This window comes from Phaethon lepturus, unplaced genomic scaffold, assembly GCF_000687285.1.
Source record: "Phaethon lepturus isolate BGI_N335 unplaced genomic scaffold, ASM68728v1 scaffold6283, whole genome shotgun sequence".
NCBI classification, from domain to species: Eukaryota; Metazoa; Chordata; class Aves; order Phaethontiformes; family Phaethontidae; genus Phaethon; species Phaethon lepturus.
This window is the reverse complement of record NW_010531114.1, coordinates 12,264-28,304: the sequence shown is the minus strand read 5'-3', so window position 1 is coordinate 28,304 and position 16,041 is coordinate 12,264. Positions and strand designations below refer to the sequence as shown.

The 16,041-nt window shown below is 36.7% G+C and overlaps 1 protein-coding gene across 1 annotated transcript in view; it reads right to left on the bottom strand.

The window, feature by feature from the left end:
- The window catches only part of CERK (ceramide kinase), a 34,216-nt gene that overhangs the window by 11,932 nt on the left and 6,243 nt on the right, over window positions 1–16,041 (bottom strand). The window contains exons 5-8 of the mRNA XM_010284440.1: window positions 15,583–15,646; window positions 11,647–11,777; window positions 2,972–3,061; window positions 474–626 (exon numbers count right to left, since the gene is read on the bottom strand). Coding sequence (XP_010282742.1) covers window positions 474–626; window positions 2,972–3,061; window positions 11,647–11,777; window positions 15,583–15,646 — 438 coding nt within the window. The remainder of the gene's footprint in view (window positions 1–473; window positions 627–2,971; window positions 3,062–11,646; window positions 11,778–15,582; window positions 15,647–16,041) is intronic.

Below are 16,041 nucleotides of genomic sequence, written 5' to 3'. Positions count from 1 at the left end.
CTAACACAAGACAAATCAAAGGTGGCAAAAAATACTTTCCAGCAGCATAAGATTTATCCAAGTTTAGCTAACTAGGCTGAACCACTAATCTCTCTCTATAATCAATGCTGGAAGCAGGATAAAGTTAACAATTCATTCCATCAGTTAAAAGTCCAAGACAGAGGAGTGCCTGCCTATCTCTGATGGAAAAGAAAGTCAAAATGATAGTACAAAAAAGATACTACTTTTTAGGCAGCTATCACTAGGTGACATATTCTTATAACTTTAATGAGCACGCTGTTAATGTTATCCCCAAAGTTACGGAGCTTTACATAATGTGATCCAATGTACCTGCTACTACAAGGAGTTTAAGATCAGGTTCAGACTGTTGCTGATATTTAAAAGCTTCAGAGAGGGTTGGTTTGGAGAGAATATATCAACTGCTCCAGTATGTTTACATGCTGACAACAGAATGTAATAATTACACAGGTTACCTGAGTAGTCATATCTCATCGGACCCATCCACCGCTTCTTTTCACTATCTTTTAATACATCTCCATAAAAACCATAACCCAGCAATGACACAGAGTACTTCAAAAATGTGTTGTTATGATGTACGGAAGAGACATCCAGAGGCTGACAGTCACCTATGAAGATTAGAAGCACAAGGTTCTATTAAGGCTTATTTTATTTGCAGCTGCAAACACGATAGTAACTTTTACATTACCAATTTTTTAAAAATAAAAAATACATGTTGTATTTATGTCATAACACACATGTATCTCATATCCATATATATTTCTTACACATGCAGAAAGGGAAAAGTAATTTTTAATACTAATTTCATTTAATATTTAAAAAGCATTATGCACCAAGTGAGGAGAAGAAAGGTGTCGATATGCTAGAAATATATAATGAAGAATTTACACTCATTTACCACATAGCAGTAGGAGATGATGTTACAGGAGAGATCAATGCAGTATCTCTACATATACTGGATACTACGTAATCCTACATATCATACTATCAAAGGATAATTCAAGCTTGAAGGGGCCAGAGGAGGTTTCTCATCAAACCTACCACTCAGAGTAGGTTCAGCTTTGAGGTCAGACCAGGTTACTCAGGGCTTATCCAAGTCAAGTCCTGAAAATCCCTAAAAAGGGAGTACACCACCTTTCTGATGTCCTCAAAGTGTAAGCTTTGGAGTGGTTATGGGGTTGTTGGCGTTTGTTTTTTTTTGGGAGGTGGGGTGGTGGTGGTGTTTCTTTGCTTGTTTGGTTTTTTGGTGTTTGGTTTGGGGTTTTTTTTCCTTCAGTTTTACTTTATGCCCATTGTCTCTCATCCTTCCACCATAGACTATTGTGAAGAACCATTTACATAAGTACAAAACACTTAGAAAAATCTAAATGCATATGTGTATATGCACATTTAATAATCCATCTAAAATACTATAATATGCTAAATCCGTATTTCTCTGTAATCCTAATCCAAAGGCCTAAACTCTACATATGCTGAACAGAGTAAACCATAGGTTAGTAACAAAGAAGCACACGTGCAAACCTTTGCAACACCAGCTGCTAAAACTGCAACCATTAAGCACTCAATAACAAGTGATAATGAAATAATCATCATTCAGAAATTCTATCCTTTATGCTTACACAACATCATTAGAACTGAAGACCGCCTTGCACAATTTTTCAAATTCAGTATTAAGAACTGGGTGATTCTGATTCTTCAGTATGTGTCAGATAGGATGGACATCACAAATCACAATGCACTGAATATGCCAAGCTGTCTACTTCAGCCCTCGTGCAGTTCACGGACTCCATTACTAGAGGAGTTTCAAAAGTGGCAATGTCAGCATCCCTACTGATGACAACACATCAAGAAGCATTTATTGAATAGTTGTTTTCCTCCTTAGTTCCTCTTCAAATATATAACTTACAGATGGTAAAAATGGGGAATTATCAGCTAATTCCAGTCAAGCAGAAGCCATACATCTAACTTGGCATGGAAGCACCTATGTGGCCAGCAGGAGTAGGGAAGCGATCATGCCCCTGTACTTGGCGCTGGTAAGGCTGCACCTCAAATAGTCTGTTCAGTTTTGGGCCCCTTGCTACCAGGAAATTGAGGTGCTGGAGCGTGCCCAGAGAAGGGCAACAAAGCTGTGAGGGGTCTTGAGGACAGGTCTTATGAGGAGCAGCTGAGGGAATTGGGGTTGTTCAGTCTGGAGAAGAGGAGGCTGAGGGGAGACCTTATCGCTCTCTACAACTACCTGAAAGTGGGCTGTGGTGAGGTGGGTGTTGGTCTCTTCTCCCACGTAACTAGCAACAGAAAGAGAAGAAACGGCCTCAAGTTGTGCCAGGAGAGTTTTAGACTAAGTATTAGGAAAAATTTCTTCACTGAAAGAGTGGTCAAGCATTGGAACAGGCTGCCCAGGGAAGCAGTGGAGTCACCACCACTGAAGGTGGTGGGTTTTTTTTTAACATGAAGAACATGTAGACATGGCACCTCGGGACCTGGTTTAGTGGGCATAGTGGTGTTGGGTTGATGGTGGGACTTGATGACCTTAAAGGTCTTTTGCAACCTTAATGATTCTATGATTCTATGACAATCAGGCAACTAGTACAAAATACTACTATTCAAGTGTACATGCACTTAGAGAAAGCTATGACAAGATAACATTATATATAGTCCAACAACTTACACAGCTTATTGTATTTTACTGCTATTTTCAAAAGCATACCATAAGGCATGAAAACTTAAGCACCAACTACAAAGTTTCAAAACATTGATCCCTTGAAAACAATGATTTACAGTAGAGAAAGCAATTAATTTTTAACCTTCTGTATTTCAAATGAGAGACTTAAACCCCAGACAAAAACTTCATCTTTCAACTCAGCCATTATGTTCATAGACATATAGAAAGAACTAAATGAAATTACTATTTTTGGCTATTTTCATAATAAAATGTCAAACTGTGACTACCCACCTACAATAATATGAAGAGCTGATGTTACAGGATCAGAAATGCCAACAGTTGAATAGCATATGCAGTCTGTTGATCCTGAAAAATAAACAACTAAAGATTACTTAATATCTTTCAAAACAAGTATTTGGAGGACCATGCCAGTAATAACAGCGTTACATTCCTTTGGCTTGCCCCTTTCTATTTGATGGAACAAAGTAAATACAGGGATACAAATATTATGACTTAAATTGTAACTTCCCCCCCCCCCCCCCCGCCAATGAGTAGAACTTATTTCTCTCCATACAAAATACAAAGATTTTTCACTATATAAGCAATAAATATATAGCACTTAGTGAAGTTACTGAAGGGAAATTAAGTTAATTCACATGAAAAATTTCAGGATTACATTACAGCTTTTATATCAATTAAGGATGGAATGGAAGGCAGGTATACGCTGATTCTCCTTGGCTTAAGATTTCTTCCTCATTGAGATCTCAGGAAGAGAGGGGAAGTTGGCCAGTCTCCCCTTTTTTGGGGGGACTGATTAAATTCCAGGCTGTCGACATCCTCTTCTCCTCCAGCTGCATCTCAAACCAGAAACTCCTGCTTAGTTCTGTTATTTGAAAACTAGTAAATACTTGTTTTCAGGAATTAGTTTTATTAGATAGGGGAGCAAAGCAGATAGAGATATGCCTTTACAGTTGTAAGCAAAATACCTACAAGAAGAAAGAGGGGAAGCTTTAGGTTTCTCCTATATTCTGTCTTTGTTACTACCTTCAGGCCACCACCCAGTCAGTATGTCCACTCAGTATTTTACGTACTGTTTAGAGACAGGCAATTCTCCCTGATCCCTATAAAAAACAATCTAAGAGCCTAATGTAGTGTTCTGATTTCTCCTCTGCAGCAAGGACTTGGAAGTCTGGGCCAGTGTACCATTACAAGCATATGTCACTGCACAGGAAAGAGGACTCCCATTTCTCGCAATATCGTAACGGACAATGTACCCAGACGATGTTATCATGCCACATTTGGAGTTTTACAGCAGAAAATATTAAGTAGAGTTCAAATCCTGAAGCTATGCTTTACTGCCATTTTTTTCAGTTTCATTTTGCCTCCTACAGTCATGAATTTCAGTTAGGTAGAAAAGAAAATTCTCACTACTTTTGAAAACAGAGACAACCAAAGAAATAGCCACTAAAAGATCTGACCTGAACTTTTACTGCTGAATGTACAAGCCAAAAATTTCATCCAACCCTTCTCACTTCTGCAAGATCCGTTTGCAGTCTGCTGCTAAAATTACCTTAGTCACATTCATCTTGGTATAAACAGAGCTTCCAAGTAGTCTAACACTATAGGTGGGAGGAGAAGAGGGGAATTCATGCAAGTTGTATTTTAAGACCAGAGTCTTACCTCCTTATGTTCTTCTGCAGTTAATTAAAAGCTGATTTATCTGTTGGGCAATTTTATAGAACTTATTTTCATTTCTAGTCCATAATCAGCAAGGGAGAGCTAAAATTAGATCTGAAGGCTGAAATTAATTCTAAGATTCTAAAATGTGAGACTAGGGGAGACACCAACAAGTGTTTACAAACTGTCAGATCATTCCTCTTTCTCAGACATGCCAGTGGAGTACCAACTACAGACAGTACAATGTCGTAATTTTTCTCAGAGTCAGTAGTGTGGACCAACAAAACCAGTGTCATTCTGTAAGTACATTCCATAAGAATATAGCTGGTCGTAACACCACAGAAAGCATGAACCTAACCGTACTAATTTAAAGGTCACAAAAATGTTCATAATGTCTGAGGAATTCCAGACCATTCTGGACAAAAATTGGTTTTCTCCTTAGTTTTAAATTAGGTGGGTCTTGAATAGATTTGGAATCTACTACCACTGAAACAGCACTCTGGAATAGATGCACATGCAAAACCCACCAAAATTTGGCTTATTTCATCAGTATAAATCTGATACAAAAAGCAGGATTAGAATGTAAATATAGCTTGACTAACATCCCTTGATTAATAGCTTAGTAATTCCAGAACACTCAATTTGTGCAAGAAGCTTTCACAGGGCATGACTCTTCACTAGTGTTAGGTGGTGGCTGTTTGTTCTGGTTAAATTAACAGAAAAATTATATACCTACTCTGCCAGATTTTCTTTGGGGATTTTTTAAGGGCAACAGCCCGAGTGAAGGAAAATAAAAGAGGCTTTTATGGGTTGCACAGAACTACATCCAAATGTGAAGAAAGCAGTTAGACTGCTTGTTAACTGAGTCTCAATTCATTAAAGAAGACAGACCTTCAGTGTGGAAACTAATTGTTGCACTGCTGTGCTAGAAGAGAAGAAAATTGGCATGCAAGGGAATGGTTAAGGTTCTTTCAGGTTAAGACACCTAGAAGTAGCTGCATGTAACACTGCAGACTATGTCAAAGCTTCCATTCTGGTCAAGGAGATCTTGTCAGGAACACTGACAGCAGCTTGAGGTTGATTCAAGGTAGTGGCTCACAGGCCCAATTTGAAGGGCCTTAGGAAACAAGAATCTGCACAACACAGGCAGATGCAACACAAGATCTACAGGCTCTACTGACCATATTGGCCAGATGCTCCCCGGCTACAACATGAGTTTAGATGCCCATCTCACTTGCAGACACCTAAATCTAAGCATCCATTTCAAATTTCACCCTAAGGAGAGCAACTCTACCTAAAATCACAGCAACCACCAGTATTCAAGTGCTGCGGATTATTCTGCTTGCCTTCCAACTGCTAGTCTAGTAGAATAGTTGTCTTGCATAGGGCTAGTACATTCCAATGATGGTGACACCACACCACCATATGTAGAGAGCTGAATCCCAAACTGAACAGCTGAAATCTCCCACCTAAAGAAAACTCTCATCCCAGCTCTTTTGATACTAAGAGCCTACTGAAAATATGAAGTGTGAAGAGGGCACATCAACTAGTCTTTGTTAAAATAAGTATAGTTACTTTGACTCTTTACCATACGTTATGTACATTAGAGCCCTGTTTCATTATCCATTTTCACCAAAGCCTGTTTGTTATTAGGAGGTATCATACAGCCACACAATTGTTATACAGGCAAGTTCTTCTACATTCTTTCCCTCCCCAAATTTAAACATGGTAATTTTAAAAATAAATTTAATAGTTTAAAAATTATAAAGTAAATCTTTCCTTTTAATTAATCACAAGGAGAAAAGATCAAGATATGTACATGTTTAAAATATTAAAGAGTATGTACTCCCCATAAAACATTTTTGCTAAAGCAAGATTAAAGAAACCGAAGTGATGGACTGCACTACGTAGAATACAGTACAGCTAAATCACCAGATTTCCCCTTTGCATGTAAATATTGCTGGATATTTCTGAATAGACAAGACATGCAGACAGGTGCTCAGATACCACCTCACAAGCTTTAAATTGGTCATAGAACCACCAAAGTGATATGCAAAATCAGATGAATGACTGGTTGTATGGAAGAGTTTATGCCATTGATTCTGTGAACCAAAAAAACCGCAAAGTGCTAGCATTCATGATCTGAAAAATGATTAGACTACTAATTTACAACTAAGTTTTCTTAAACCAAAACACACACCATGGGCTGTAAGTATTAATTTTGGTGCTTGTATTGATGGAAAACTAAACAAATTCTAGAGAACTGCAAGTACTAAAGTAAACACATGACAAAAGCAACAGCGAGCTAGATGTTGATTCTATACAAAAGAGTGAATTTAATAAAGCAATGGAAATACTCTTAGTGTTCCATGTGAGATACCCTTGGCAAGGGCAGGTGCTCCCACAGCACACACAGAATCCTCACAGACAAATTAGCATGGCAAGAGGATTCTGTACTGCAACAGCTAGAGTAACAACTTCAGCGGGGGTCCCCTACATTCGTAGTATTTTCGTGAAGTCACAATCCATGCAGTCACCTCACAGATGGAGTATCAGGTGAGTCCTGCTAATGACAGAGTAACTGCATACTCTTGGTCAAGCAGCATATAGTATTTTGAAAAATCTAGATGGTGACTTTTCTGGGAAGCGATTTTCAGATGACAGGGATCTGACAAATTCCAACGTACAGGGAGAAGCCACTGTTACAGGGAGAGATGAATGGCTTGGGCATACAGACATCTTCCTACTCAAAGCTTTATACACCTTCATTTCTGCATCCAGAAACCAAGTTTAACATCTGCAGAATGACAGACTGGCTCAAAAGGGAGTAGTTCAGAAGGACTTCGGTCTGGGCTTTTTCAGTAGGTAATAACTTCAGCGGAAGTTCAGTACCACAGTACAACTAAAATGGATTAACATAATAATGGCAAATTTAAGAGATTTAATTAACATCACAGAGAAAAGTAATCTTGACTTAGTTGTCTTCATAGCAGCCCCACTGTATTAAATACAGTATTTAGCTCTAAGACTGTCATTTCCAGCAGTATGACAAATTTAAAATGCTGAAAGTGGAACACAAAACATTGCACTTCAGATTTCCAGCTGGACGTACTGAACCTTGAAATGAGATGCTAACTAAACTGCAAGGACCCTTAAATATTACAAATGTTGTAAAAGAAAAGGCTGTGGACACATTGGAGTAATTTAAAAAAGAATTAGATAGCTTTTTATGCTATGCTTTAAAAATTTTAAAAGAGGAATTTTACAGCCTAGATGACAGTACTGAGTCCAGTTATGCTTCATGATTTTAATTGCATCTGTGTTTAAGGTTGTGAATGAATCCCCCATCATTTTTCTATGCTACCTTCTCATAAAAAGCCTGCTTGCTTTAGGCGCATTCTTAACTTCTACCGCTACACACCAACATGCTAATTACAATCACACTGCATGCTTCAATCCTAGACATTACAGAACTCATACCTTGACCACAACAAAAGTAAGAGGGACCTGGATGCACTGGAAGCCGAAATCACTACAGCAGTTAACACTTCATATCTACACTTTACTCAATCTTCCCTAGTGCTTGGAAGATTTTTCCCCTATGTCCAGGATAGGTTTTTGGAAGACTTGGGTTTTGGAAGAGTGAATGCATTAATATTATGCCACAGCACAGAGTTAAGTATGATTTTTTTTTTTCTACCTGCTGAGATCATAAGAGTATTTAATCTAATCCATTCTCTTTTACTTAAGAGTCCTCCAACAGCAGTTGACAGTTTTGTCCTCCTGTTCTATGCCAGGTTAAGTAAGAAGAATGAATTACTTTGGCTTACTCCAGAGGGTATAATTTTAATACTAAAACATGTGGATGAAATCTCAGTGTCACATGTTGTAAGCGAAATCATTCTGTTCTATGGAGGCATACTATCACTCTGAACACAGTGAGAAACCACAGCTGAATGTGCTTTTAAGGCTAGATGGCACTACAAGGAAGTAATAACTAAACAGAAGTTTTTGTAGGTGTGCTGACTTGTAGTTACCACATTGCAGTGCAAAACTTTGTCAGGTTGCTACAACCTCCAAGTACTCTTAACAGCAAATCTGTTTACAACAGCAATCAGTCAATTTACACCGGCAGATTTGAAGAATGTCTGCAACTAAGAGAAATTCAGAACTTAAAACTGCCATTTGAGTAGAAGCCTTTATTCATGTCTATAAAAACACAAGTTATTTCATTAAAACATACCATAAAGCATAAGAATAAATTCTATTTTTTAAACAGAAGACACTAAGGAAAGTGTCTTTGAACAGACACACTGAGGAAAGAGACTGTCTGGAAACACATACATCTGTTCAAAAAGAGAGGCCAAGCAGGGGCTTGCTCCAGAAGGTTAGAACCATGATTTACAAGTAGCATCCAACATTAAAGAAAAAAAGAGCCTGTACAATAGGATTCTGCCTATGAAATAAAGCTAATTATTCAAGAACGGTCATATAGAAGAAAGTGTTTTAGCATTAAATCTCTTTCATTTGTAGTTTCAAGCCTTTGTACAATTAAATTGACAGTTTCTCAGCAAAGATTAAGTCTGCTGAATTGAGCGTTAGTTTGAATACAGACACTCTTCAATCACAACCCCACACCACAACCTGCCATGTTTCTATTAACACAGCTTGACATTAGGAACTCAATGATAAAAGGCAAACACACCGATTCACTGTCACCTTACCCCAGGCTCCTGTCTACACTGCGTAAACTGTCTCCATGTATCAGAAGACAGACAAACCTTCAGAATTTAATCTCTAAACTATGGGTAGTGTTTGTTTGTAATATCTATTAATGAGTTCTTGGGATTTTTAGAAGAAGCTTTGTTATACAGAACTAAAAAGAGCATCACAGATGAAGTTTTTCTAGATGAATGATTTATATTTCATTATTCCTTTTCACTTGCTGTATTTTAGGACTGTCAGTTTCGTTTTAAAAAAAGCCTTTTTAAGGATCTCACTTATTTTGTAACAGATTTCTTGCACTAGTCTGGGAACCAGGGGATCTGCTAGGGTCAATACATGGTCAGAGCTCTATCACATCAAGCAAAGATGAACAGAGAACAGCTTCACCAAGGGCTGGAAAAAAAAGAAAACCAAAAAACCCCTAAATGCTCTTGCTACCTTCCTGACCACCCTGCAAAGCATGGGTTTGGGTATATCGTACACAATTTAAGGTCCCTGTGATGCCTAGATGTGTTGAGATAGGGTTAAGATTTGTTCAGTGATTTGACTCCCTTTTTCAGTATATAAGAACTTTCCCATATTTTCAGTAACGGATCATTTTAAATATTGTACAATATACAAACAGATCAAGATATGTATTATCCTCTGTAATTCCAAAAACTTAATTAATATAACTTCAAGGCCAGATTCCTTATACACCATTATAAATAATTTTTTTCGTGGGATCTCGATAACGACTTGGAGAAAATATTAGAATCATAGCACTGATTACAAGGCTGTAACTCCTGTTAGTTCAAGGAATAGAGCATGCAGTACACATTCAAATCACAAACAGCTACAATGGACAAAACACGAAAAGCACCACACTAAAGTATGAGAGAAGTGACTTGATACATGTTAGCAATATTAAAATATCAGTGAAGATCATACCTTTTTGGTTGCAATTGGAAAAAAATGCATTGATAAATTGTTCAAAAAGCAAGGTTAATCTTACAATTTTAACATGCTTATAGGTAATTTCCTAAGGACAAAGAAATAGCTCTTAATATTGACATTCCATTTTTAAAATTCTGTCTTCTTATGGTCACTAAGATCACCAGTAGGCAAAAACCTTTTGAAACCAACCATGTAAGCAAATCCTTTAATACAAGAAATTTGCCCAAATAAAGGAAATGAAGGGTAGAGCACTTTAAATTCTATTCTTAAGTTTATTTTACAAACCGATTTTAATACAAAGCTTTAACAAATAAAATCAGAATATACTTAAATATAGTAATTCTGTTATACAGAACCCTTAATGCATTAGCTAACAGGGAAAATGAAAAACCATGAGGGGATATTCACATTACAACTTTTAGATAACTAAACCTTATTGTACTGCAAGCAGAAAGGGTTAAGCTTCTTCCAATCAACAATTCAGACCATTTGGGTTTGAACACATTCTTCACAAAGATACAATGAGTATAAAATTAGTCACCTAAAGCCTGAGGCTACAAATATACTATTTCACTTGGTGTATTTTTATAACCTGTGCTAAATTTTCTCATAAAGTCTGTGGTTTAGTTCTAGTCAGAAGCTCATAATGTTTATTTCATATCCCAGCTCTTTAACTCAACTCTCAAGCATCTGACAAGAAAAAGAGAACATCATAGAAAAGACACTGAACTGCCCATTTGTCTTTCCACAGAGTCCTCAAAATTGCAGATGCTATTTAAGAGTTGCAACACAGAATCCAGTCCTGGAAGAGAGAGTCATCTTCTAAGTCCACTTCTGAAGGAATCTTGGGGACCAACTGGGCAGGATGAGGTAACACCTGGGACACTAGATTTAACAGCAAGACTGATCAAAAGAGTGCCTATCGTCAATAAAAAAATAAGTTTATCACCAAAGACTTGAAATCCAAGAATGAGTTCTCTCAAATGACTCTCAATGACAGTAGTCAGGATTGCCTAAAAAAATGTCTGACATTGAGAACTGTGAAGGTACAGCAGCTCTAGAAAGGGGCACAAACTGCAACTTGGTCTGGAGCCCGAGGACTGTTCCTCAGCTGTAGTTGCCTTATGCTTTCTGTGATGACAACTGGGGGGTTGGGAGCTGGAGGGGGAGGAAAGAGAAGAAATTTTAGCATTCGTTTGGAGTTTGCCAGACCAGTGAGAGGTTCTCATCACAATTCTAACTACATTTGTGGAACATTTGGAACTGGAAAAATATTTATCAGGTTAAGTCTCTGTTCAGTGAATTTCACTCATTGATGTGTTCAGATGGGCAAAGGTATTACTGTCAATATCTTATCTTGTATTAACACACAATAAGCCACAAAAAAAAGAAAAAAGTAATTAAATTCTAAAGTTGCACATTAAGATTTGATTTCTTTTACAAAGTACCCTTCCCAAATAAAATTGCATGTGATCAATAATTACACAGGGTTACAAATAGGTTTAGCTAGGCGTCTCTATGGAGTATCATTGCTCATATCTTCCACTTAGGTCTACATTCAAGAAGTTATGAATAAGAAGAAATTTCAAGAATAAATGAATAGAGTAAACTGAAAGTTAACCTTTTGCCAATCCTTATATTGCACTGGACTAACGGTGCTTTGGGATTATTTTGGTCTATGCCAGAGTCCTTCTGCATTCTTCCAATGAGACCATGCATCACTTCACTGAACATGCCGTCCCCACCAACACAAATAACACTGCCAGGAAACACAAATTAGAATGCACACTAACAGTCAATAAACAACACAGCAAGTGTTCTACTTTGGGCATGCACTGGCCACATCAAAAATAGTTGTTCTATTCTCCTCCTCCATTTTCGCAGCCTATAGTAGCCCACAGTCAACTTGGCAATTAACAAAAAGCAGAAAAAAAAATTCAAGCTACACAACTGCAAATGCACCTAGACATGTCTTTAATGTTAGAAAAAAATGTTGGAATGCAACCTAAAAAAAAAAATCTTTATCCTCTATTGCTGTGTGCAGACAGACAAATATCAGTGGAAATTCACCATACAAAGAAAACACTGAACAGGACTGTACATACAGCTTTCCAAGTAAAGAAAATGGAAAAAGGGTACCTTTAGTAAAAAGGGGAAAAGTAAGTTAATATTTGTGGCTTCAGGCAGAAGTGTATTTTATGCTATTACTTTAATAGGGAAATACATTATATGAAAGTCAAAAAAACAGAAAAGTGCATGCTTGCATGCCCTTTTGAACATGCTGAGAGCCCAAACAGACAGAAGTCATGTATATCTACATAACCATTCATAATGAAACACAGAGTTCTAGATGTTACCAGATGCAAAACTTTGTTTTGCAAATTTAATTCAGGTCAGAGCTGGTGCAGCAGCTACACAGATCCTCAATATGTTAAAGCTCAGCAGAGAGTCCACAGCCAAGCAAATACTAGGAAGTAAAAGACTATTTTACAGCAGTATACATTTCATGCACAATAATCAAATGCACACCCTGAACTCTAAAAGCATAAACATTCTTTAACTGGAAAGCTAATTCAAATACATTTTAGAGGAACACATGACAAATCCAAAGTTATGCAGGTAGTCCCCAGCATATACAGTTAGGAATGTTTACTGTCATCTATAGCAATCACTTCCAATGCATAAACTAATATTTACTCTTCCACAGTCCGCAACAGGTATTGCAGAACAAGCACTTATTTCATAGGACAAGTTAGTTTATTTTTCAAGTACTGATGATTTAAATTTACTTATTGTTATATTTTCAGCAGAAGGAAAGCTTGAAAAAAACCAGTCATTTTTTCATTAATATAGAGGACAGTCTTAAGAATATGCACTGTCCAACTTTAAGTCAAGACCTAAGAGACTGGAAGAGAAGGGAGAAAAGGACATTTGTTTTTCATTTTTATAATTAATTCCTCTTCTCATAGCTTAACTACATTATTTAGCCTGTCTCATCTTTCTCTGCAGACTCTAAGAAAGAGGTTAAATGGACAAAAATTTCCATGTCGGTTCAAGGTCAATGTTGTCTCAGTAGTGTTCTGTTTGTAAGAAATATTATAGCCAGGCTCAGAGTTGACAATGATATGAATGTCTGTATCAAGGGTAAATACTGACAGATAAAGTTCACCTACACAACATCAGCATGATCAAATTCATTGCAAACATCAGATGACCAATGTGCGAGTCACACTTGTAAAGACCTCTAGTGAAGAACTACTGTTAAGAGAAATCTTCTTAGGGAGATTGTTACATTTTAGGTTTATTTTTCTAATGGACTAGCATTTCACTTTTTAGATAGATGATAACAGTAAAATACATATGCTAAATGACTTCAGGAAAAGCAAGTCCACAAGACAAATGAGTTTTAAAAGAAACTATAGCCCCTTCTAATCTCAACCATTCTGTGAACTAAATCAAGAACTAGGAAGAAAACACAACCCGAAACAGTTTTACAAAGGCTTGTGCAACAGTTATGTGGATAAGGAAGCATAGTCATTCATACATGCCAGGCTTATTCTAAACATGGTCATTACCTGAACAATACTACAGTACGCTCTAGTTGCTCTGCACAATGATGTACAAAAACCTGCTATATCGTGAATGAATACTTTAAGTAACTGTCTTTAAAGAGAAGCTGTTCTATCACTGAGCTATTAGATTAGTAGATTAGTACAGTCACCATAAGAAATTCATATAAGGGGAAATGGGAAGAAGAAACAGGAAACATACACAAGAGGTTTAAATAAGCTGTCTCAAGTAAACACACTCTGAAAGCAGTGAAGCAGTTGTCATTAAGAATCCTGTATCTACTTCCGAAATTACAGGCATGGCTTTGCCAAATAGGCAACCTGGAGGTTAAATGAAGAATCTTATCACTGAATGAAGGGAAAGCCACTTATCAGTAGCAATATAAGAGGACAGGTGAACAACAATTAGATGTAGGAATCCAAAGAAGCTTTTCCTCTATGTGAGAAGAGTCAAACTTGAAGAAACACACGCGTATATGCAGTTCAACCATTTTTAAAATCTTCCATATAACCACGTGATCTGATATTTAAAGAGTAGTATTAACACACGAACTCCTTCATAACATCACTGTTCATCACAGACTTGTACATGATGGACAAAAAAAATCAGGCTTGGAAAGACAGGTTGCAGTTCGCAAACTAACTGCTACTAAGGCCCAGTCTGGGAATAAAAGAATCTTGAGATTATAATCTGTGTCCAGTTGTTTAGCTCAGTCATGTTAGACAAAGAAAACAAAAAAAAAAACCACACCAAAGAAAAAAATTTTTAAAATGTCTACAATAAGAAACTGTTTGAATCTGCCAAAAACACTTCAGGTACTGCTAACTGGTCACTGACACTTGTGAAAAAACAATTTGCCAGGAGTGGACATGGGCTCACTTGCTTCCCTCTTCTCCTCCGTATTGGAATTTCACCAACCACCAGTATTATCTATTTCAAATCACTGAAGTCAAATGAAAAGGAAAAATCTTAACTATAGCTTTTTCCTAGAATCCCCGTTTCCCTTCCTTGCACTTCTGCAAAATTAAGAAAAATCCCAGTATAGTCAAAACTGCTTATTTAAAGCCACCTCATTTTTAAGCAGGTGAAGTCTAGGAACTCAACCTGTGAATCTCATTTCTTACTACCACAATTTGTCAACATCATGCCCTCGCTCGATTTATACAATGCATACAGAAGTGTTCCCCTAAGTAAAATACTCTGAAAAGATAGGAAGTGTTTTATTTTTGCAACTTATCAGTTTAAATGTACCTGCCAACAAGCACAACAAGATACCATTTTAAAATACTGTAGTTTTGAGAGTTTATCTGCATAGGTTCTGCATCCATTTTCATACTTTTCCAGTCATGTAACTTGTTTCATGTCATGAACCAGAAACTGGAATGACGAGCTTATTTATTAAAATATTCTGCTTCTACAGAAGATTTAATAATGGAATGCAATTTCACCATTCAGTTAGGTCTTCTTTTAAAACAGTAATTCCACGACAGAACACACACAAATAAAACCAAATGATGTAGCCTTTATTTGAACAGTCCTACATAGCAAGAGGAGAACCATCTGAACTGTTTGTAAACAGTTCATGGCTTTTACAGACAGGCTGAATGCTACTGATGCAGCATTCTGGACTCCTGTACATGTCAAGATCACATACACCACAAAACATTTCAGGGTAGCTTTCGAGCTATCACAGAATGCTCAACTTCTGGATGAGCAGAGTTAATCTTACATTCATCTTCTGTGCACAAATCTCATGCAAACTGTTATACTACACTTGAAGACTAAACTGTTGCAGTAAACCTGTTCAGTACACAATATGTTCCTTTTATAGTCCAAAATGTAGACCTGCTATGGAAAGGAATATGCCCCAGAACTTTCAGCTGTTGCAATAAACGTATCAGCAATGAAGGCTACTGTTTTAAACTAGAGACAAGAACAGACAGATTACAGAATATATCAGCTAGAAAAGAAAAAAGGCAAATGAAGTTACTTACCCATCATATTTATTAATATTAACTTCAAATAAATTGTCCTTAGCATGGTTAGCATGTTCAGTTACTATGAAGAAATAAACACATTAAAAATTACTATTATAAAATGGTATATAATACATAATTATAAAAATGTTATTATTAATTCGTTAATAACCATGATTCTATTACAAATGTGACCATAAAACAGCCTACCCATAAAATGTGTTTCAAAAGATATTATGCCAAGCAAAGTACTGAAACAGATATACACTTCAGTATATATGGAAAAATATTTCACTAAAAAATTGTGCAAATGAACAATTGGTTTTAACAATAAAACTGAAAAAGAAAAGACAGTATGTTATAAATGAAGAGCTCAAATAGCTCAGCAATACCATAAGTTTTAGTTTAGTAAGCAGAAAATTGATATAAGGTCACCATTTATCTGGCTACCTATGCTTTAACTAAAAAACATTCCTG